Source organism: Epinephelus lanceolatus, chromosome 22, assembly GCF_041903045.1.
Source record: "Epinephelus lanceolatus isolate andai-2023 chromosome 22, ASM4190304v1, whole genome shotgun sequence".
NCBI lineage: Eukaryota > Metazoa > Chordata > Actinopteri > Perciformes > Serranidae > Epinephelus > Epinephelus lanceolatus.
Genome location: NC_135755.1, coordinates 2,347,086 through 2,371,261, shown reverse-complemented (window position 1 = coordinate 2,371,261; position 24,176 = coordinate 2,347,086). Strand labels below are relative to the sequence as shown.

The window sequence follows — 24,176 nt, the reverse complement described above, 5'->3', positions numbered from 1 at the left end:
TTCTGGAGACGAATCATTTATTGATTAAGAATGCTCATGATGTCAGATTACCTCTGTCACACTCGAGCTCTCTGTCAAAACAGTCACGTTTTATTTCATGTACATTTCTAGAAAGTCAGAAACCCATTAGGAGAAAAACCACTTTTTTTAAGACACATAAAAGCTTCTCAATTCACAGCGGGGTATTTAATGACTTATTTTATGTCGTAGAACAAAACCTGAAAGTCTCTTCAGCTTGTTTTAACCACAGACCTTATTTCACACATCGAACCAAAACCCACTGACTTTGAGACGAGGGAACAGGAAGTGCTAACATGCTAACATGCTAACTCATTCTGGGTCTTAGGACTCACTCCTGCAGCTGTACAGATGAAGTTTGTCGTTTCGTCTGTTCCTTTCACATAATTTGCACAGGACGATTAATTTAATGTGAACTTTAAATTTTTTTTTAGTGAAACAACACAATTTTTAGTTTTACAACAATCACCCCCTCCCCTTCATTTTGCCCCGCCCTCCCACCCCGCCCTTGGAGAGACAACGACCATATAAGGTAACGGCTGCAGGACCACACCCAGCCGCCCCTGCAGGTTGGGCGGGGGAGCCCCGTCCGGCAGCTTGAAGCTCATTCGCTGCAGCAGAGAGGACAAGAAGAGGAAGAGCTCCAGCCTGGCCAACGATTCGCCGACGCAGACTCGAGGCCCCGCCCCGAATGGCAGGAAGCAGGAGGGTGCGACCCGCTGGCCCTGGTCGTCAAGGAAACGATCTGGAGAGGCGAGGAGACAGGGAGGTGGTGTGTTCAGGTGCTCTTTGAATTTTTCTGACGAGGTGGTTGTGTTTGTTTGTTTGTTTGTTTGTTTGTTTGTTTGTGTGTTTACCTGGGTTGAAGAGGTCGGGTTTGTCCCAGTGTTCGGGGTCGTGGTGAATCGACCACATGTTGACCAAAACTCGAGTCCCACGCCTGACGGAGTGACCTCCGATACTACGAGACAGACAGACAGAGTGTGGACGATCATTTTCATCATCAGTAAATCTGTCGGTTATTTTCAGTGCTGGAATCCATCTAAATACATTTAATCGAAATATTTTTCTCCTTAAGTTTTCTCCTTAAGTATGACACTTGAAGCATATTCACGCGTATGACGTGAGTCAACACATAAACATTCAAAATCAAGCGAGTGACGTAATTTGTGAACACAACAGTCGTGTTCTTCGTTTATCACCATAAACTCGGTCATGTTGCAGCTCAGAGTCAGAGGTACCTTAAGTTTGTTTTGTTTCCTTGCTTTGGTTGCTAAGGTCTTTTGTGCAACGGTCGAAGTATTCCTTAAGTATAAGGCCAAGACAAGGAGAAAACCATAAATACTTCACTTAACATGTTAAGAAAACCTTAAGAAGAATATTTAAGGGTGTTTTGTGCAACTGATTTTATTTTGAGAAAACCTTAACTTGGACTTTAAGGTAAATCTTAACTTAAGGTGTTTTGTGCTTATACTTGACTTGAGTCACAGATTGACCACGTCAGTGAGTAGAAAAACGTGGGACAGACACACACACACACACAGAGTTTTCGTCATTATATAGTAAGATTTTTGAGGCGCACCTGCTGTCCGTCATGGCGGTGTGAGGGATCAGCACGGGGCTGACCGGTCGGATCCTCATGCCCTCATTGATGACACAGTCCAGGTACGGCAGCCGGCCGCGGTCCGACACGCACACCGCTCGCTCGTTGCCCACGTTTTCATCCAGCTCCTTCTGCACGCGCTCCTGGACCTTGAGGGGGCGGGGCAAAGAGGCCACAACGACTGTTTATAATCAAGACCAACAAACAACAGTGCACTGACGGTGGCGGAGGAGGACCATGTCTTCAGATCTCTTACTCAAAGAATGATTTAAGTATTTTTTTAAGTGACGCTGGAGTCACGGACTGAGCCCCGCTACATGACGACTTCAGAGTGACACAGGTTTGTATATTCAGTGAGACTGTGACTTTGAAGCTGGTGACCCAGGACGTGACCTCTGACCTCAGTGACAGCAGTGTGAATACAACCTGTCTGACCTCAGGGTGGTGCAGCAGGTACGCCAGGATCCACAGCAGCATCGTGGACGTCGTCTCCACTCCGGCTCCAAACGCCTCGGCTGCTGTCATCAGGACGTGGTCGTCACTTATCCTCTCCTCCTCGGACCCAGCTGACCTTTGACCCTGCCTGCTGTCCATCTTCCCCTTTAACAAGGCGTCCAGGAGGTCGCGGGGGTCACCGTCACTCAGAGACGCCTGCAGGATGTGATGTCACACAGATTGTCTTATTGTCTTTGGTCATCTGATCTGATTTCAGTCATTATTTAAGTGTGCAGACGTGTCCCCTCACTCAGAGACGTCCTCTGGACAAACAGGGTCCAAAACATTCTGTTCTTTTTAATAAATCAGTGTCTGTGAAGACATTTTACGTCCCTCTGAGTTTATTCACAGTCCTTCTGTCTGTGAGTTTGTTACCTTGTGTTCCTCCAGTTTCTGGGACAGCAGTCTGTCTCTGACGCTGATGCAGTCCTTCAGCTTACTGAGACACTTGTTAGGGAAGACCTGAGGGACAGAGACACGCTGTGATCTTTCATAAACTGAGGACATTTTGGGAGAGTGAGGACTGTTAAAGACAGTGAGGACAGTTTGGAGAGTGAGGACATTTTAAGACAGTGAGGACTGTTTGGAGAGTGAGGACATTTTAAGACAGTGAGGACATTTTGGAGAAAGAGGACATTTTAAGACAGTGAGGACAGTTTGGAAAGTGTGGACATTTTAAGACAGTGAGGACATTTTGGAGAAAGAGGACATTTTAAGACAGTGAGGACAGTTTGGAGAGTGAGGGCATTTTAAGACAGTGAGGACAGTTTGGAAAGTGTGGACATTTTAAGACAGTGAGGACAGTTTGGAGAGTGAGGACAATCTTAGAAAGAGAGGACGTTTTGGAAAGTGAGGACATTTTATACAGTGAGGACAGTTTGGAGAGTGTGGACATTTTAAGACAGTGAGGACAGTTTGGAGAGTGAGGACATTTTGGAGAAAGAGGACAATCTTAGAAAGAGAGGACGTTTTGGAAAGTGAGGACATTTTATACAGTGAGGACAGTTTGGAGAGTGAGGACATTTTAAGACAGTGAGGACAGTTTGGAGAGTGAGGACATTTTAAGACAGTGAGGACAGTTTGGAAAGTGTGGACATTTTAAGACAGTGAGGACATTTTGGAGAAAGAGGACAATCTTAGAAAGAGAGGACGTTTTGGAAAGTGAGGACATTTTATACAGTGAGGACAGTTTGGAGAGTGAGGACATTTTAAGACAGTGAGGACAGTTTGGAGAGTGAGGACATTTTAAGACAGTGAGGACAGTTTGGAAAGTGTGGACATTTTAAGACAGTAAGGACATTTTGGAGAGTGAGGACATTTTGGAGAAAGAGGACAATCTTAGAAAGAGAGGACGTTTTGGAAAGTGAGGACATTTTATACAGTGAGGACATTTTGGAGAGTGAGGACATTTTCAATTAAAATGAGGACATTTTAAGACAGTGAGGACAGTATGGAGAGTGTGGACATTTTAAGACAATGAGGACATTTTGGAGAAAGAGGACAATCTTAGAAAGAGAGGACGTTTTGGAAAGTGAGGACATTTTATACAGTGAGGACATTTTGGAGAGTGAGGACATTTTCAATTAAAATGAGGACATTTTAAGTCAGTGAGGACAGTTTGGAAAGTGTGGACATTTTAAGACAATGAGGACATTTTGGAGAGTGAGGACATTTTGGAGAAAGAGGACAATCTTAGAGAGGACAGTTCGGAAAGTGTGGACATTTTAAGACAATGAGGACGTTTTGGACAGTGAGGACATTTCTTATGGACCAGAGTGGACTGTTAAAGGTTTGAGTTTTCAGGGTTTTCAGGGTCAGAGTTGACGCACCTTCATCCAGGGGTAAATGTCCACCAGTCCTCCTCTGGTGATCGTCTGCACGATGCCGTCGTTGCATCGGATCACTTCCTGCAGCTCGGCGTCGCCATGGCGATAGGTGGCGCTGAACACCAGCGTGCACACCACGTTGGTGACGGCCCTGGTCATCGCGGGAGACGGGTCGAAGCCTCGCTGTCCACCGGACAACAGCTCGGCACACAGACTGTCCACAGAGGACAGAACTGGAGAGACGTGGAGGACAGACAATGGAGATGTCGAGTTAGTCACTTAATCAATATTTTTACTTCCTGTCTAAAATCAGAATAAAAAAAAGTGTTATGTTTGTTGTTATTTGTTGCGGCGAGCGTGACGTGTCAGGATGTTGATCTGTCAACAACAGGAAACTGGTGGATCAGTAAACACAGTACCGATGTCCTGCAGACGACTCGTCCCTTCTCCGAACAGAGTGAAGGAGTTGTGGACGAGGCGGCGGTGGAACTTCCAGAGAGGAGTGTAGTCTGAGAAGGCGATGTCTTTGCCTCCGCGGGTCAACAGGTCGGTGGTCACCTGCAGTCAGAGGGTCACCGTGACAACCATCGTGTCTCAGTTTGTTTCATTCAAACAATAAATCACAGCTTTAAATTCACGATCTGAATTCACTCTTAGCGAAGACGTCGCCATCTTTAGAAGGCGGAAGCAAAATCGTATATTTAGCAGAACTGTCTCTGTGTGTCTCACCATGCTCGGCCGTCCAGCGAAGTCTCGTCCTCTCTGCAGCAGGACCTCTTTGGCGTGTCGATGGTCGTTGACGACCACAGTGTAGTGAGGACCCAGGTAGAGAGCGAACAGAGACCCGTACCTCAAACACACGACAAGTAGACACAGTGACTCGTCCTGCTCAGCGTCAACGTGTCCAACTTTGTAATGTCCAGTCAGTCCTATCTGTTCACCCAGGACCCTCTGCACCAGGAGGAACCCAGGGCCCTCTGCACCAGGAGGAACCCAGGGCCCTCTGCACCAGGAGGAACCCAGGGCCCTCTGCACCAGGAGGAACCCAGGGCCCTCTGCACCAAGAGGAACCCAGGGCCCTCTGCACCAGGAGGAACCCAGGACCCTCTGCACCAGGAGGAACCCAGGGCCCTCTGCACCAAGAGGAACCCAGGACCCTCTGCACCAGGAGGAACCCAGGACCCTCTGCACCAGGAGGAACCCAGGGCCCTCTGCACCAGGAGGAACCCAGGGCCCTCTGCACCAAGAGGAACCCAGGGCCCTCTGCACCAGGAGGAACCCAGGGCCCTCTGCACCAGGAGGAACCCAGGGCCCTCTGCACCAGGAGGAACCCAGGGCCCTCTGCACCAGGAGGAACCCAGGGCCCTCTGCACCAGGAGGAACCCAGGGCCCACTGCACCAGGAGGAACCCAGGGCCCTCTGCACCAGGAGGAACCCAGGGCCCTCTGCACCAGGAGGAACCCAGGACCCTCTGCACCAGGAGGAACCCAGGGCCCTCTGCACCAAGAGGAACCCAGGGCCCTCTGCACCAGGAGGAACCCAGGACCCTCTGCACCAGGAGGAACCCAGGGCCCTCTGCACCAAGAGGAACCCAGGACCCTCTGCACCAGGAGGAACCCAGGACCCTCTGCACCGGGAGGAACCCAGGGCCCTCTGCACCGGGAGGAACCCAGGGCCCTCTGCACCAAGAGGAACCCAGGGCCCTCTGCACCGGGAGGAACCCAGGGCCCTCTGCACCAAGAGGAACCCAGGACCCTCTGCACCAGGAGGAACCTAGGACCCTCTGCACCAGGAGGAACCCAGGGCCCTCTGCACCAAGAGGAACCCAGGGCCCTCTGCACCAGGAGGAACCCAGGGCCCTCTGCACCAGGAGGAACCCAGGGCCCACTGCACCAGGAGGAACCCAGGGCCCTCTGAACCAGGAGGAACCCAGGGCCCTCTGCACCAGGAGGAACCCAGGGCCCTCTGCACCAGGAGGAACCCAGGACCCTCTGCACCAGGAGGAACCCAGGGCCCTCTGCACCAAGAGGAACCCAGGGCCCACTGCACCAGGAGGAACCCAGGACCCTCTGCACCAGGAGGAACCCAGGGCCCTCTGCACCAAGAGGAACCCAGGACCCTCTGCACCAGGAGGAACCCAGGACCCTCTGCACCAGGAGGAACCCAGGGCCCTCTGCACCAGGAGGAACCCAGGGCCCTCTGCACCAAGAGGAACCCAGGGCCCTCTGCACCGGGAGGAACCCAGGGCCCTCTGCACCAAGAGGAACCCAGGACCCTCTGCACCAGGAGGAACCTAGGACCCTCTGCACCAGGAGGAACCCAGGGCCCTCTGCACCAAGAGGAACCCAGGGCCCTCTGCACCAGGAGGAACCCAGGGCCCTCTGCACCAGGAGGAACCCAGGGCCCTCTGCACCAGGAGGAACCCAGGGCCCTCTGAACCAGGAGGAACCCAGGGCCCTCTGCACCAGGAGGAACCCAGGGCCCTCTGCACCAGGAGGAACCCAGGACCCTCTGCACCAGGAGGAACCCAGGGCCCTCTGCACCAAGAGGAACCCAGGGCCCTCTGCACCAGGAGGAACCCAGGACCCTCTGCACCAGGAGGAACCCAGGACCCTCTGCACCAAGAGGAACCCAGGACCCTCTGCACCAGGAGGAACCCAGGACCCTCTGCACCAGGAGGAACCCAGGGCCCTCTGCACCGGGAGGAACCCAGGGCCCTCTGCACCAAGAGGAACCCAGGGCCCTCTGCACCGGGAGGAACCCAGGGCCCTCTGCACCAAGAGGAACCCAGGACCCTCTGCACCAGGAGGAACCCAGGACCCTCTGCACCAGGAGGAACCCAGGGCCCTCTGCACCAAGAGGAACCCAGGGCCCTCTGCACCAGGAGGAACCCAGGGCCCACTGCACCAGGAGGAACCCAGGGCCCTCTGCACCAGGAGGAACCCAGGGCCCTCTGCACCAGGAGGAACCCAGGGCCCTCTGCACCAGGAGGAACCCAGGGCCCTCTGCACCAAGAGGAACCCAGGGCCCTCTGCACCAGGAGGAACCCAGGGCCCTCTGCACCAGGAGGAACCCAGGGCCCTCTGCACCAAGAGGAACCCAGGGCCCTCTGCACCAGGAGGAACCCAGGGCCCACTGCACCAGGAGGAACCCAGGGCCCTCTGCACCAAGAGGAACCCAGGGCCCTCTGCACCAGGAGGAACCCAGGGCCCTCTGCACCAGGAGGAACCCAGGGCCCACTGCACCAGGAGGAACCCAGGGCCCTCTGCACCAGGAGGAACCCAGGGCCCTGTGCACCAGGAGGAACCCAGGGCCCTCTGCACCAGGAGGAACCCAGGGCCCTGTGCACCAGGAGGAACCCAGGGCCCTCTGCACCAGGAGGAACCCAGGGCCCTCTGCACCAGGAGGAACCCAGGGCCCTCTGCACCAGGAGGAACCCAGGGCCCTCTGCACCAGGAGGAACCCAGGGTTCTTTCTAAATGTAATAACTAAACATTGATGATTTCTTCAACACTGACTCGAAACATTAACTAGTTCTTGAAAACATAAAGGAGTTTTTACGAACATTAAAGGAACAATAAAAACTGGTCAACTAGGTTCTTCCACACACATTCACGTGTTCTTCAGGAGCTTCCAGTGTCTCACCTGTCCTCCAGGAAGATTAAAGGACGCTCGGAGTTCTTACCTGTGGGCCAGTCGGCTGAAGAGGAGGTGTGGAGGGAGGCCTCCTCCCAGCCAGGGGAGGCTGCCCAGGATGGGGAGTGTCGGCAGGCAGGGGATGGAGCCCCGAGCTGGAGGACGAGAGGACGGAGGATTGGTTTGGTAGACGCTCAAGAAAAAGACGACCGCAGCAACAATGAAGAAGACGAGGAGGAAGGAGGGAGGGAGGGACAGAGGGGAGATGAAGGGAGGAAGAGAGGAGAAGAGACGAGTGAACATGGCTGTGATGGAGGAGAATGAGGAGGGAGGCTGAGGAGTCCTGCTTTTAAACTCTGTCGCACACACGAAGCGACCTCGGAGAGGTCAGGGGTCATCAGTGTGTGTGTGTGTGTGTGTGTGTGTGTGTCCTCACCCTGACCATGTGTGTGTGTTTTTCTTTTGGTCAGCCTTGATGTTATCAGGTTGCATATCTCTGGTTGCCATGGCGACCTTAACGGAGAGATGTCAGCTCATCTGAGTTTAGAAACTGTATCAACATTTATGGCGGAGCTTCTGTAAGAGGTTCCCAACCTCGGGGTCGGGCCCCTCCAGAGGGCCCCAGGTAAACCTGAGGGGCCATCACATTAACGAGAGAGAAGAAGAAGAAGTATTTCTGAAACGCAAATCTGTTTTCACTGTTTAGACTTGTCTCCAGTTTTGATGTTGAGTGAAACATTGACAGACATTAAAACACGTCAACACGTCGTCCACACACAACGTCACTTTAAGACGACAGGTTTGAAAAGGACAAACATCTGGAGGTGTGGAGTTCGAGAGACGTGAGTCCTCTGCTGCAGGATAACACACCACAATCCACCACACGACTGTCAGAGGGAGAGGTGCACTGTGGGTAATGTAGGCAACAGGTTTAGACCAGGAAAAGAAGACGATATCTCTGGTTCTGCTGCATCGATTTGGATCCTTTGTCTTTCTGTGTGTCCACCATGAGTCCTCAGGCGTTAAAGGATGAACAGGTGTAATAGTCCTTTAACACCTGAGCAGCTGGCTGACTGCTCTATGTGACGGATTCATAAAGTGTGAGTCAGTGGCTGCAGATGACAGAAGCTGAAGGCCGAAGAGTTTCTGACGCCACGACGCTCTGAGCACATCGATGCAGCTCCATCACACAGTGTGTGTGCGTGTGTGTGTTATTTCTAACAGGTGGAGGGAACAGAAGGTGGCACGGCGCCATGGCAACAGTCTCTCTTCCCTCGCCCCCACACATACTTCCATCATCCCTGCTTCTACATATAGTCCCTGCAGAGGGGCTTCTTCACGTCCATCACGGCTCAAACGACGGCCTGATCGGTCACATGGTTATTTCTGTCAGTCTGGGCACACACACAAATGTCAGCAGCTTCTGAGCATGGAGACTCATGAAGAGCAGAGTCCTGACAGACGAATCTACAGCAGCTGAAGTATTAATAAACAACAGTGTTTAGAGCTGCAGTTCCTCTGTTCGGCCACTAGATGCTCCTAAAGAGCTCTGACTGTGCTCAACAGGAAAACATCTCATTTCTCTGCATTAAAGGCTGCTGTGCAAAGAACTCCTCATTTTATTCTTTGATTTGTTTCTTCTGACGAGACTTTACATCTGCATCTTTAAATTATAATAAATTATTAACTTTAAAACGGTGTTCAAGCATCAGTCTGCTCTCAGACTGAAACATCTCGACATCTGGTGGATGAACTGCTTAGATGTGGTTCATCATTCATGCGTCCTCAGGATGAATTATAATAACTCTGATGATCCTCTGAGTTTTCATAGAGCGCCACCATCAGGTCAACATTTTACCATGTGCAACACTACACACTAAAGTAAGATGGTGTTAATGAGCCGTCACCGTCTTCCAGTGACGTTTGAGCCACCGAGCGCGGGTGTTTTTTAGCGATGACTCATGGTGTTTTCTGTGGCATTTGTTACGTCTAATGTGGCTGTTCTTTTAGCAACCAGTGGCCACGTTTCCAGCAGCGTTTGTGCCATTAAACATGACTGTTTTTAGCTATCTGTGCCTGTGAGTCCAGCTGTGTTTGTGCCACCAAATGTTGGCGTTTTAGTGACTGGTGGCCACATTTCAGTGGCGTTTGTGCAACTGAACGTGAGTGGTCATGATTTCAGCAGCATTTGTACCACCAATGTGGGTGTTTATTAGTGACCGCTGACCGCATCTCCAGCGACATTTGTGCCACTGAAGGTGGGTGTTTTTTAGCAACCACTGGCCACATTTCTCGCAGCTTTTGTGCCATCAAAGATGAGTCTTTTTTAGCAGCTAGTGGCCACATATCCAGCAGCGTTTGTGCCACTGAATGTTGGTGTTTTTTAGCAACCACTGGCCACATTGCCAGTGGCGTTTGTGCCACCAAATGTGAGAGTTTATTAGCGTCCAATGGCTGCGTTTCCAACAGCTTTTGTGTTGCCTAATGTGGCTGTTTTTCAAGTAACCAGTGGCTGCATTTCTAATGGATTCTGTGCCACTGAACTTGGGTTTTTTTTAGCAACCAATGGCCATGTTTCTGCAGTGCTTGTGCCACTAAACATGGCTGTTTTTTAGCAATCGGTGGCTGTGAGTCCAGCTGTGTTTGTGTCACCAAATGTTGTTGTTTTAGTGACTGGTGGCCACATTTCAGAGGCGTTTGTGCAACTGAACGTGAGTGTTTTTTTGGCACAAGTGGTCGTGATTCCAGCAGCATTTGTACCACCAACGTGGGTGTTTATTAGTGACCACTGACCGCATCTCCAGCGACATTTGTGTAACTGAAGGTGGGTGTTTTTTAGCAAACACTGGCCACATTGCCAGTGGCGTTTGTGCCACCAAATGTGAGTGTTTATTAGCGACCAATGGCTGCATTTCCAACAGCTTTTGTTTGTTTTTGCAATTTGTCACTTCCTTTGCACTAAATATGTTCACTTTAATCCATTGCTCACTTTTTATTCACTGCTGTTTCTTGTATTTTTTTTGTACTCTTTTTGCACGCCTAGTTTGTTTTACCTTTTTAAATTTTGACATCTTTAATCTGACTCTTTCCCCTTGACTGCTGTAACACTGGAATTTCTCAGTTGTGGGATCAATAAAGGCGTATCTTATTTTATCTTATATTATTATCTTTCCAGCAGCATTTGTGCCACCCAGCATGAGTTTCTTTAAGCAACCCATCACAGCTCTTCCAGCAACATTTGTGACGCCGGACATTGGTGGTTTTTTAAACATCCTATAGTTGCTTTTTCAGCAGCTTCTGTGCTACCAAACGTGGGGATTTTTTACGCCCAAACATGATCTTTTCGTAACCGTAACCAAAACCCTAAACTGAACCACACGTTTGGTTTAGGCAATGTATTGGCGACTTAATACGGCACAGATGGAACATATCTGTGGTTTACAGAACGTATAATACCAACATTATCTCTGGTGACTGGTTTGCATCACAAAGTGATTTCTGACAGACAACTGAAGGCATTACATCGCTCGCGTCAACACTAGACTGATTAAAACAATGATTTAACATCCCTGAACACATGAGCTGCTGATCTTTACTCAACTCATTCTCACAACATGATAAATACACAGCCCTACGCGTCACACTATGATGCTCGTGGTGCCCCTCCAGTGTCAGTTTTTGACGTTCAGGGACGTCATGTCAGTTTACATTTGTTACATGCTTGTGTCTTTTCAAAACACACCTCTGTCTTCACAGGAAATGTACGGTTTCTGCTTGTTAAAGGAATTCAGTCTGTATCAAGATTAACCCAGAATATTGGTAAAACACCTTCTTGCTTCAGTTTAGGCAACAGAAGCACGTGGTGAGGTTTATTAAAAGACATCATGGATTGGCTTAAAATATGTATGTTTGTAAAGTAACGTGACATATGTCATGTGATATAAGTCACTCGATGTATAACGCTACACAGACAACACACTATGTTGTTATTAAAATAACTAGGAGACAGACAGCAGGCTACCAGGTGAAAGTTCTGTGCTCGTCTGACACAGGCCAATGAACTGTGACGGACTGTTCCTACAGACAAAATTGACGCTCCTAGTTTGGAGTATGGAGACAGGAAAATTAATACAGCTTTACAAGTCAAATCACAAAGCTTTTAGATATGTTGCCTTATTGGTAATGTTGTTGGAGGGTTCCCCCACAGGGACAAAATTTCAAAAAAATTTAGGAACCCATAATAAAAAACTATATATTTATATATATATATATACACACATATATATATCGCCCCACTTGCCCGGCGTTTTTCAAACATATCCGATTCAAATTATATTCAAATATAATTTCCAGGAGCTGGCGTACATGAAGAGAGAGACGAACCCAGGGAGGAAATTAAGAAATGTAAATCCTGGTCTCACTCCGAAGTCTTTGAAATCTGGTACTTGGGCAGTGACTTGTGGCGTCAGAAACAAATGAAAAAAGGCATCGTTTAATGTCGGCATGATACACGACCGGTTGCCGTTATAGTTTAACAGCACCTGGTGGCAGCAGGGGGAAACGCGGTGGGACAAGGACGAAAGTTAAGGCAGCTAAAGTCCAAATGAGGCGGGCAATGGGTCCAACAACCACGGACTTTCACCCAGGGGGCTGGTGTTCACTTCCTGTAAGATTGTAAAGCCAAACCTTGTTCTTTTGTCCTAAACCCAACCACGTGCTTTTGTTGTTGGAGGAAAAAACGTCTAAGCCCCGCCCTCAAACGCAATGAGCCAATCACAGTGCGTATAGCCATTCCCATACACTGGGACATTCTCTGCCTGGACGTCCATTGAAATGCATTACAGAAAGTCAGTTTGTTGGGTTTTATGAGCTTTTCTGAGATTTGAAGTTTAAAAATGGTCAAACGGTGTGCATGGGGTACATGCAACTCTGACACAAGGTATCCTGAGAGGCTGGGCGACCAGGTGTATTTTTACACTTTAAACCACATCTCAAGCGAGAAAAGTGTCTCCTTTGGATAAAGTTGTGTGGTAACGTTAGACCACAACATCAACTCAACGTGAATAAGATTAACAATGATGTCTACATCTGTTCTAAGGTAAGTCAACATTGTGTTTGAGGCAACATATTGTCACTTTGCTGGAAAGAAATATAAAGTTATCTTTAACATCTCTAGCTAACGTTAGCTAAAGTTAGCCTAACGTTAGCTCCTAGCTGCGTTGTTCATCATGTCACCTTGTTTGCTGGGAGTTCATTAGCCTATTTTGTTCTAGTTTTGTACTTTGGTGATCGTACATCATTGTTAGCTGTTGTCCAAAGGGCTCTAGTTAAGCTAACGTTAACTTCTGGAGCTTAGCTTCATTAACTTATCTGTAATGGCAGAGATAACAAAGGTTGGCAAACGTTATGCTGAATGATTCAGTGTAAATACTGTAGCACCAAACTAACGGAGAGACACTCTTGGTAAAGATGGTAAAAAGGCCGTTATCCTTTTCTCATATTCTGAGCCAAAAACCTTAACTTCAGTGGCACTTTAACTTGTTGTCTTTGATGGTGACGGCAACCAGATGCGGTTCACAAGCGTACACTGTGACCTGTAAATTTTGGCTTGTAATTTAAGCTTTTCATCGACCTTCTCAACAATAAAATGATGAATATATCCCTCCAATGTGTAGTTTAGGCCCTTTTGGTTACTTCTCAATTACATCTGATCGTTATGTCTCAGTTGCCTCCTGTGAAATGCCGTGTACTGTGACACCTGCCATAGCGCCGGGCACTGAATGTTGATAGTTTGTCCAGGTGAGTGGAGGGGGCGTGGCTTAGCCATAGGTCAATTCTCGGGGCTGCGCTAACGTAGTGCTTTTATTTTGAAAGAGACTGTATCAAACTGTACATTTCCTGTGAAAACAGAAGTGTATTTTGAAAACAGACAATACATGTAACAGGCTGAAGTTGACACGGCGTCCCAGAACGTCAACAACCAACACACCCAGGGTACCTTGGACGCCATATGTGGACGTGGAAAGTCCATGACCAAACGTGGACATGTGACGAGGTCACAGTGAGGATGAGTTGAAACATACGTGACGGTAAACAAAGCACTGTCACACATCGACACATGTTGGAGCTACGTTACATCGACAGCTACAGAAAATAAATCTGCTGTTCCGTTCTGTTCCGTGGAAGCTGATCCACGGAGGATCACTGTTTTCCAGGAACCCTGGAGTTCAGGTGCTGAAACAAACATGTCTGAACAGTTCTGGATTGAACCGTGACCTCTGACCCACAGAGTCACTGATGTTGAACTAATTATTTGTAATCTTGTTTTTTCATTGAAATAAAGTTTTATATTTTATTACACACTTGTCACTGTTATTAAAGATAAACAAGGACATCTTTTTTTTCTACTCTGACTCTGATTTCTAAGTCTGATTAAAATGTGACCAAACAAAAGCTCAGAGCAAATGTTTTTAGTCACAACTGTGACTCAACGATCGTCAGTGTCACACTGTGCACTCTGATGAATCATGTAAACAACAACAACAATAGTAATAATTAGAATCAAAAAGACGGTAAACAAGCAGCTCCTTCCTCCTTTTACATAACACCTGCCCTCAATCTCCTCCCGTTTCCATGGAGACAGTATCCCAGCAGCTGAACGGCGATGTGAGCGTGCAGGGATGTCAAATGTGGGAGTAATGTAGTAATGTGTGTGTGTGAGACAGATCGGTGTCTCTGCAGCGCTGCAGGATCCCGCCACGACAGACCGTCAGTGAGACGCAGGACAGGAGACATCAGTGTCTCTGCAACATGTCCCCCAGTATCATCTCTGTCTCATGCATTTGTGTCTGAGTGTGAGATGATGACATAAAACCATCAGCTGTCAGATCTGCAGTGGCATCATTATGTATGACAGCTAACAGTCCTCTGTCGTTGTGCAAAATCTGACGCCATCTTTATGTAACTTCATGTAAACATGAACTCTGACAGGTGAGAGACAGAGACAGGTGAGGAGACAGAGACAGGTGTGTGAGACAAACTGCTGCAGCAGGAATGTGCAGGATGTTGCAGCTGATCATAAACTGAGGACAGATTTTGGGGCATACTGAACTCAGGGTGAAACACACAGTGATGGATGCGTCAGTAACGGCCGCTGAGGAGGTCTCGCGGTGTCCCTCCTTCCCTCCGTCCTCTGCTGCAGGAGCCCTCCTGGTTGTGTAAGCTCCGTGTTGCCGCAGTGAAGGAAACCCCTCTCTCCCCTCGTGTCGACGTCGCTCTGCCGCCTGTCCTTTTATGGCATGGGGATACCCGCCGTCACGGCCGGATGCAGCCCATATTTGGGCAGCTACGAAGCGCGCGGCGGGGGGAATCCCTCGCGCCGGTGCCGACCAATAAGGCCGGGACGGGAGTTACCTAGGAGACGGAGAGTATAAAACGGGCGGTGAGCGGAGGGAGCCCAGCATCTCCAGCATCACCGAGCGGACTAACGGAACACACACACCGACAGCTCCGGATTATTAACGGGATCTTTATCACACCGGCAGGGAATCCCGACACCGGCAGACTGATCCACCTGACAACCCGGTGAAGCTCTGCAGCGGGTTTCTATCTCTGCACTCACACACAGTCTCAGTCACTATGCTGCTGGAGCGCGAGGACAGCTTCATGTCGGAGTTTGAGGACGCGTGCAGCGCCTGGGTGGACAGTGTGGGCTCGAGCCCCAGCGACGGGGCCGACTCTGACGTGGGATCACCTTTCTGCCAAGGTGTGTGTTCATAAACCAGCCAGAGAGTGTGTGTGTGTGTGTGTGTGTGTGTGATATTTATTTATTCATGTGTGACAGTGTGTTTGATGAAGACCTTCAGATCAGCTGTAAAACAATCAGCTGATATTAAATAAACAGAAGTGGAGCTTCGTGTTGCAGCTGCAGATTCACATCATATTGATTTGCAGTGTGTGTGTGTGTGTGTGTGTGTGTAGGCTGCTCAGCTGCCCACTGAGGAGATATTATGCAATGACAATAACACCCCCTCCTCTCCTTGTTCTCTCCTCAGTCTTCTCTCCGGGCACTGACGCCTCTGACTCAGATTTCTTCTCCGACTTCAGCGACTGCTCCTCGGACACGCTCTCTCCCTCCCTCGGCTACACCGGCAGCTTCTTCACCGAGCCGGAGGCGGTACCGGCGGCAGCGGGGCTGAGCAGCACCGCGGACGCGATCCTCAACATGATCACAGAGATCGTCGGGATCTGCACCGAGATGGAGCAGCAGGGCGACGCCGGCTCTGTGCACGAGTCCAGCGCATCATCTGCGGTGCCCTCCCCGGCCGCAGCCGTCCCCTCGCCCCCGCTCTTCGCTCCTTCTCCACCTCCATGCGTGGCTCCCATCTCCGAGCTGAGCATCCCCCCCCAGCCCCCCGCCTCGGGTTCACACCCTGTGATGGTCAAGAGCGAGTTTGTGAGCTCCAGCTGCAGCAGCGGGTGTGGACAATCTTCAGTGGCCGGGAATGATGCTCTGTTCCCGGCTAGCGCGGACTCTCTCCTCCCGCTGTCTGCGCTGGAGCAACAGGTGGATGTGGCTGAATTCATCGACTCTCTGCTGAGCTCCGAGGCCGGCCAGGGCGAGCTGAAGGCCGGCTGTGAGGTGAAGCAGGAGCCGCTGGGGCTGGAGGACTGGCTGAAAAGCCTGGCGGCTGCACCGGTTACCGGGGGAGATTCCGGCAGCTACGTCATCAGCAGGCCGGTAGTGAAGACGGAGCTCGCGCAGAGCGGGAGCAACCTCCACTTCTCCCCCTCCCCCCTCCCCTCCACCCTGGACGCTCAGCTGCTCTCCTCGCTCCTGCAGGGCGCGTTCCCAATAGTCAACATCAGCAACGTGCACGCGCCTGGAGCTCCCAAGCTGTCACGCGGGGGCAGGAGAGCTCCCGCCAAGAACGGCCTGAAAGTGAAACCCTTCCCTTGCTCCGTGCAGGGGTGCGAGCGCCGCTTCTCGCGCTCGGACGAGCTCAACAGGCACGTGCGCATCCACACGGGACAGAAGCCCTTCCAGTGCACCATCTGCGCGCGCAGCTTCAGCCGCAGCGACCACCTGACCACGCACACGCGCACGCACACGGGGGAAAAGCCCTTCTCGTGCGACGTGTGCGGCAAGCGCTTCGCGCGCAGCGACGAGAGGAAGAGGCACGGGCGCGTGCACGTCAAGCAGCAGCTGCGCGCGCAGATGATGGCCGCCTACTCTCTGGCCCTGAACGCGCCTGGCGTGTAAAGCAGCAGCGCGAGCTCCCGATCATTTGGCCGGTGAGGCTGCTGCGGAAGCTTCAGGATTTGAACCGTCAACCGGAAACCGTCAGAGACGTTTCCATGTGACGTCACTGAAGGCGATTTTAGCTGAAGCCTGGAGGACTGAGGTGTTTAAGGTGTTCAGAGGACTCCAGGCTGCTGTCATGGCGCATGCGTGAGGTTAGAGTCCACTGCAGGAGGAGGAGGATGAGGAGGATGAGGAGGAGGAGGAGGAGGAGGAGGAGGAGAGGAAGGTGACTGTGGACACTGACCGTGGACCAGCTGTTTCCCTCCTCACCATCACGGTGCTGTTTGTTAGAAGCGTGTGGCTCGTGACCGTGGACTGAGGCGCGTGGGAGGACTTTAAAGGAGCAGTCCGTCTGTTTCCACTTCTTCTGCCTGTAACATATTTTTGATCTTCTGCATGAGGACGTGACGACGCTGAATGTTGACGTCAGAATGTGGTGGTTGTTTTTTATGTCTTTCTATATGACGTCACGTCACGAGGAGCTCTATGTTTGTATGACATCTCTATTTTTCTAAGCTGTCCGTCTACCTCTCTGTGGCGCCATGTTACAATCACACCTGTGTGCTCCGAGGCCACGTGTCATGATGATGTCACTTTTATACACGAGACGATTGTAAACTTTATTTATAATCTTCATCCTGATAGTCATCATCCTCATCATCACAGCACAGGTGGAGCTGCACCGGTGCATTGTGGGATACGTGACTGTGCAGGTTAATGTTCCCTCGTTCTGCATGGAGGCTGCTGCTGCTGTCAATAAACAAACAAACAAACAAACAGCAACAACAATGAGTCCTGTCTGATTCCTCTGCTTCATCATGACAACACTCTTCATCACTCTGGGCATCACCTTCATCATCATCAATATAACCTTCCTCCTCAACGTCAACACCATCATCATCATCATCATCATCACAGTTTTCCTCTTCATCTTAACTATGGGCATCATCTTCATCACTACAAGTGTCTTAATTATTACCAGTACAAGCCTCATCTTCATCACTATAAACTTCATCCTCACTGTAAACGGCATCATCGATGTCAAAGTACTGTCCATCTGCATCATGAGCATCTTCATCTTCATCACTATAATGTTATCATCACAGTTTTCCTCTTCATCTGAACTATGAGCATCATCTTCATCATGGAGAGAAGTATCTTCATCATAATCATCACTATGAGTGTCTTTATTCCCATCACTACAAGCCTCCTCATCATCCTCATCTTCATCAGACACTTTCTATCTGCATCATCACTGTGAGCATCCTCATCATCATGAGTATCTTTTTTTTTCTATTACTACAAGCCTCCTCATCATCCTCATCTTCATCACTATAACCCTCCTCACCATAAACAGCATCATCATCATCATCATCAACGTCACTTTCTATCTGCATCATCACTGTGATAGTCTTCATCTTAGCATCATCATCATCATCATCATCATCACAGTTTTCCTCTTCATCTGAACTATGAGCGTCATCTTCATCATGGAGAGAAGTGTCTTCATCATCATCACTACATGTGTCTTTATTCCGACCACTACAAGCCTCATCATCATCATCATCGTCATCTTCATCAATAAGACCCCATCATCATCACTATAACCTTCCTCTTCAGCGTAAACACCATCATCATCATCATCATCATCAAGTACAGGACACTTTCCATCTTCATCTTCATCGCTATAATCTTACCAGCATCATCATCATCATCACTATGAGCGTCTTTATTCCGACCACTACAAGCCTCATCATCATCATCGTCATCTTCATCAATAAGACCCCATCATCATCACTATAACCTTCCTCTTCACCATAAACATCTTCATCATCATCATCAGACTCTTTCTTTCATCATCCTCACTGTTTTCCTTTTCATCTCTACTGTGAGCATCATCTTCATCTTCATCATCATCATCACTGTGAGTGTCTTTATTCCAACCACTACAAGCCTCCTCATCATCCTCATCTTCGTCGATGAGACCCCATCCTCCTCCTCCTCCTCATCATCACAGATTTCTGTGCACTTCCGGCTCCATTCATCAACAGGCTGCTGTTGCCAGGCAACAGATGTTCCCATCAGCTCCGTCAGTTTAACAGTTAGTCCGGCTCCGTGAACTGTGAAGGTCGTGTTGCCATGGCAACAGCAGCCCCAGAGTTATTTTTCACGGCGAAGATGTACGAGCGCCCGTGAGTCATTTTCAAACATCCGCACCGCTCAGACTGAACATTAATAATCTATAGATTGATTATTGATTTGATCAAACAGCTGATCAGTTTATCAGACAGGAAGTAGGGACTGAGCTGGGGACTACTTTCACCGGCGGATTAATACACATTGTGAGTGTGTGTGTCAGCAGGACGGTGTGTGTGATAAACTACAGTGTGTTGGTGGTGATGAAGGAACATTTCAACATCAGACACTACAGAGGAAAATGCTTGTGTCCTGCATCATTCAGTTTTAAGATTCTGGGCTGTGTTACGCTCACGACAATGCCTCATTTGCATATTTAAAAATAACATATCAGCAAACTTGTAATCGTCTGCATATAAGTCATCAACTGGAGAAGTTTAAAGGTGACGTCTGTCAGGTAAAACCTTTACTCCTGTTCACCTGTAGTGTCTGGACCTTCAGAACAACTCGTCAAACACAGACTCGTGGTCAGTGGCCCCTCGCCATCACATACTAATGCACAGAGGCACCTTAGGTGGCGGTGTGACATGCACCAGACGGCAGCAATGTTTTGACGCAACAAGTAACTACCGTATAAAGAGCAAATATTTCTCATGGTCAAACAAAATTCAGACTTTCACCTGGGAGACAGCTGTATGTGTCCCGTGTGAACAAGTAGCACGTGCGTTCTGCGCCTGCGTGAGAGAGAGCGGAGTGAGAGAGTGGTACATCCTGTCAGCCGAGGGGTTTCCTATCTGTGCAGCCGAGCACCGCAGCACCTCTGTATGTGTTGTTCTGTTGCCACATGTGTCCTACTGTACTGAAATATAAAACATACAGATCATATAATCAAACTTCAGGAAAGCGCTCTGAGAATAACACATAAAGCTGGTTGTCATGGATCTACTGATCAGCTGTTTATAACATCCTCCAGTGAGAATCAGTCAAACACAGATGTGTTTCAGTTTGCTCATATTCAAGGTCGTCCTCTGGTTGATGTACGAGACACAAAAGTTAACTTGGACCTTCAGCCTGCTCCTTTTTTTTGGATTTGACTGTGAGAAAATTTGTGTTTGTTTCTCATTCATTCTCAAATTCAGACACAAAGCCACATCGTGTCGGTCTGTCTCTCAGTGTCTTACTGATCTGGTTTTACAAACTCTGAGCTCAGTGCTGCAGAGAGAGAGAGACGGATGACTCTGTTGCTGTGCATGAAGTGATCCACACAGTCCTCCTCTCTACAGGCTCTTAGCACCCTCCACTGGTCACCGCTCAGCACTACAACTCCTCCACCACACAGCTTCGTCTCTGCTCAGAGTCCTGGTACCTGAGTATCTCCATGTTGTGTCACTTCATACTTCTCCTCCATTCGACATCTCAGAGGGAAAACTGCACTTGTTACTGCACCACATCTATCTGACACCTTTAGTTACTTCCTGTCCAGTGAAAAATGACTTTTCTATGATACTTTCAATCCTTTTCATACAGCTGATTACTTCTATACCTGACTAGTCCATACCCACTGAGTGCACAGGTGCCCACGTACAGTTTCACATGGTGTGTGTTTGGGATACAGGTCATAGGAAATTGCAGATTAAATAGTCAACTGAACCCATTAAGAAGAGCAATGTATTCAGACAGAGTGTTTGTGAATTTGATAGTACGATTGCTTTATTGAAAGTACAGTAGTACCATTGCCAATAGTGGGATAGTTAGTGGGCTAAAACTGTACATTAGTAGTTGAGGTAGCACGTTGAAAGGCAGATAGTTAAAGTGTTTATATGTTGTATTGACTTCAAAGTGGGGCGCACTGGTAGTTCACATGGGAAAGGTGCAGCTAGCCCTTGTTGCAGCAGCATACCATACCATGACTTAGTCATACCAAACATTAGAAAACAACACCAACATTGGTCCACAGGGGGAGCCACAGCGATCGGTCGCATTTTAGCCATTTTGAAGCATTTTTCTGTTGTTACAGCGCCACCCAGTTGCCAATTAGAGTTAGAGTCACCTTGAGGCGTCCTGTTCTACATATCTACCAAGTTTAGTAAAAATCCATATGGCGGTTAGGCCTAGATAAGAAATGAGCTCTCTAGCGCCCCCATTTTGTTTGATGGGCTCAATAATGGAGGGGTCTCCTCAGATTATGTGTGGTCATATGCCTACAAAGTTGCGTGGTGATGGGTGAAACCCTTGAGATGTTATACACCTTTATGTGATGAGCCACGCCCTCCGCAATATTCATTGCCTTATAGAAGCTCAGTTTTAGTAAGTTTTCCAACTTTTGCCAAGAGGGAACTTTAGATATTGGTCCCTAGATTATGTTCACCCAGTTTCATGCAGATCGCTCAAACTTCCTAGGAAGAGATCCATTTGAAGTGTTTTTCAAAAAATTCAAAATGGCGGAAAATCTATATAAGCGGAAGTTATGGGTTCTTGAGGCAAATGTGTTCCTCATGAGGAGAGGCATCTCTGTGCAAAGTTTCATGTCTCTACCACATACGGGGCATGAGATATGCCCATTCAAAGTTTGACATTTCAATGGGTTGCTATAGCGCCCCCCTTTGGCCAATTGATGTAATATTACTTCATTGGCATCCTCCCATGACCCTCTACCACTGTGCCAAATTTCACATGGATTGACCAAGTCAGTGAGGAGAAAAACGTCGAACAGACACACACACAGACACACACAGAGTGTTCGTCATTATACAGTAAGATAAGATGAAACATGTTCCTGTGACACTAAACAAAGAGACAAAGCTCAGACAGTGTCACTAAAATGTTCCACAGTACATAACAACACTGCTGCAGGTGCAGGTGAAGCTTCTTGTAGACTAAACAGCAGAATACAACAACATGAGCTCCAGCTGCAGCCACAGACTCACAGGTTACAGCAGAAAGAGGAGGTGTTACTCACCTGTCTGAGTCCTGCACAGTCTGCTCCAGGTTCACTCAGCATCTCTGTCCCACTGGAACCAGTCAGTGGAGGCAGAAGTCACCTGGAGGATCCACCATGAGCATGTTAGCATTTAGCATGTTAGCTGCACCCAGCATGCACCTGTTTATAATAATAACAATAAACTTTATTTCTACAGCACCTTTCTGAACACAAAGTGCTGCACAATAAAACTGAACACATTTAAAACACAAGGAGAATCAAACAAACTAAAATATAATCAAACAAAAAGATAAAATAAAGAATGCCAAAACTAAAATTAAGATAATAAATGAGTTAAAATCAATAAAACACAGACAGCTCAGATAGAAGCTTTCAGTCTGGACTCTGGGACGAACAGACGACTCTGCCCGAGGGTCTCAAACTAACACAGCTTCATGAGGGACTAACAGGTCTGAGATGTGATCTGGAGCCTTAAAGTCATCAACAAGATTTAAAATCAATCCTGAAACAGACAGAGAGCTGATGTGAAGAGGATAAAGTCAGTGTGCTGTGATCATAGCTGAGCAGCTGAGCTCTGAACAGTCTGTTGAGCTCAGCACTGTAGGTGTGTTTGATTCGCTCACCAGGTGGTGCTTTAAATCTCTGCTTAATTAAGGAAGGTGGAAACTTTAGTCTGAAGCACACAGAGGTAAAATAACTGACTCAAATGTGATGACGCACAATATCTGAGATTAAAAATAAACTTAAATATGAGTAAAATTACCAATTTTTTTTTTGACAAAAAAGTCAAGAAAAATGTGTCACAGTTAGGAGAGTGACATCACCCACACTGTGGAAACTAAACTAATACCTTAAAAAAATATGTATTGAAATAATGTGCAGATTTATGTATTTGAATGTATTCACTACATTTAAGTACTGGATAATTAAACTGGTATTGCAGCTGAATCACTTCAACTTAATTATATTAAGTAAATCAGCTCTTATTTTAGTTTAGTTTAAGGCAACGCAATTTTCATATTTTTTTTAGTTTGAATTCAGTTTATTTTATCATTTGGTTTTAAACATAGAATTTATGTACAGTGAATGAATTGCAAAATAAATAAAAAATAATTACTTAGTTTTATATTTTGTGATGCGTACTGAGAATAAACATAATATATAAAAAATATTTATAAAAACAGAACAGCAACATGACTTCATTTAGCTGATCCACACTGTATTATATATATATATATATATATATATATATATATATATATATATTGATCTCCAGTGCATCTGAACATATATTTAACACATTATTAACCAACATATTAAATCTGTAGCTTTTAAAACACAGGATTTAATCCACACAGCTGTAGTTTATAAAATCAAGAATAAAAACAGCATAACTGTACAAGTGCACAAAACACACTGTGTGATCCAGCTGTGGAAATTAATGAAATACATTTATCATGTTGATGTACAATATTAAGGTGTTTCAATTTACGCCAATTAATATTTTATAGAGAGGAAGATATTATACTATTTACTGCACTCATTTATTCTTGAACCAGTGCTGGGAAGGTTCATTATTAAATGTTACAGGTTAGTTACCCTGTTAAAATGTAATGTGCAAAGTTATGTAACTTATTACATTTCTAATGACATTGTCTTCTTAATTACTGTTGTGACAAATGTTTTAAACTGAGCAGTGAAGCTGAAACAAAACGTTACTGCAACACAATCAATGTTTTATTTTACATTTAAACTGCTTCACTGGAGAGAATAATATATTCAGGTGTGACCTCTCTGTAATCACCAACACTTTGATCAGTCACTGTAATCTAATTACATATTGTTTCTCAGTAACTGATTACAATTACATTTATTTTGTAGCCTAATGTAACGAGTTAACGTTACATTTAACTAGTTACTGCTCAACACTTATAAAAGCTTACTAACGTCTGATTTTAACACAAAATATATTTATAATAAAACACCATCATGTGTTATTATAGATGAAATAATAAAATGAGCTCCACCAGCTGCGACATGAAACTGATGAACACATTAATAATTATATTATAATTAATATTATATATAATATCCTGCATCATTCTGGTGCTGTAAATATGATCTGATATTTGTGTTCTTCAGTTAAAGATGAAGCTCCGCCATTATCTCAACATCAGGACTGACACGTCACGCGGCTTTTACGTCACCAGCAGCCTG

General features: G+C 47.5%; 2 protein-coding genes across 3 annotated transcripts; one reads left to right on the top strand and one right to left on the bottom strand.

Annotated features, from left to right (window-relative positions):
• Window positions 1-7: 7 nt before the first annotated feature.
• On the bottom strand, window positions 8-9,016 carry cyp17a2 (cytochrome P450, family 17, subfamily A, polypeptide 2). Of its 2 annotated transcripts, none has more exons than XM_078164258.1 (9): window positions 7,628-9,016; window positions 4,672-4,792; window positions 4,362-4,500; window positions 3,946-4,175; window positions 2,492-2,578; window positions 2,048-2,272; window positions 1,601-1,770; window positions 876-979; window positions 8-763 (listed from the first exon to the last, which is right to left on the bottom strand). In XM_078164258.1, exons 1-9 carry the CDS (start codon window positions 7,879-7,881, stop codon window positions 498-500), a joined length of 1,596 nt encoding a protein of 531 aa, XP_078020384.1. In that variant the 5' UTR covers window positions 7,882-9,016; the 3' UTR covers window positions 8-497. The 2 variants fall into 2 exon arrangements, with proteins under 2 accessions (XP_078020384.1, XP_033507537.1); XM_033651646.2 differs by having other exon boundaries at window positions 2,057-2,272; window positions 7,628-9,013.
• A 6,027-nt stretch (window positions 9,017-15,043) lies between these two features.
• Window positions 15,044-17,665, top strand: LOC117272652 (uncharacterized). Its single transcript, XM_033651647.2, has 2 exons — window positions 15,044-15,343; window positions 15,633-17,665. Exons 1-2 carry the CDS (start codon window positions 15,217-15,219, stop codon window positions 16,838-16,840), a joined length of 1,335 nt encoding a protein of 444 aa, XP_033507538.1. The 5' UTR covers window positions 15,044-15,216; the 3' UTR covers window positions 16,841-17,665.
• The last annotated feature ends 6,511 nt before the right edge of the window (window positions 17,666-24,176 follow it).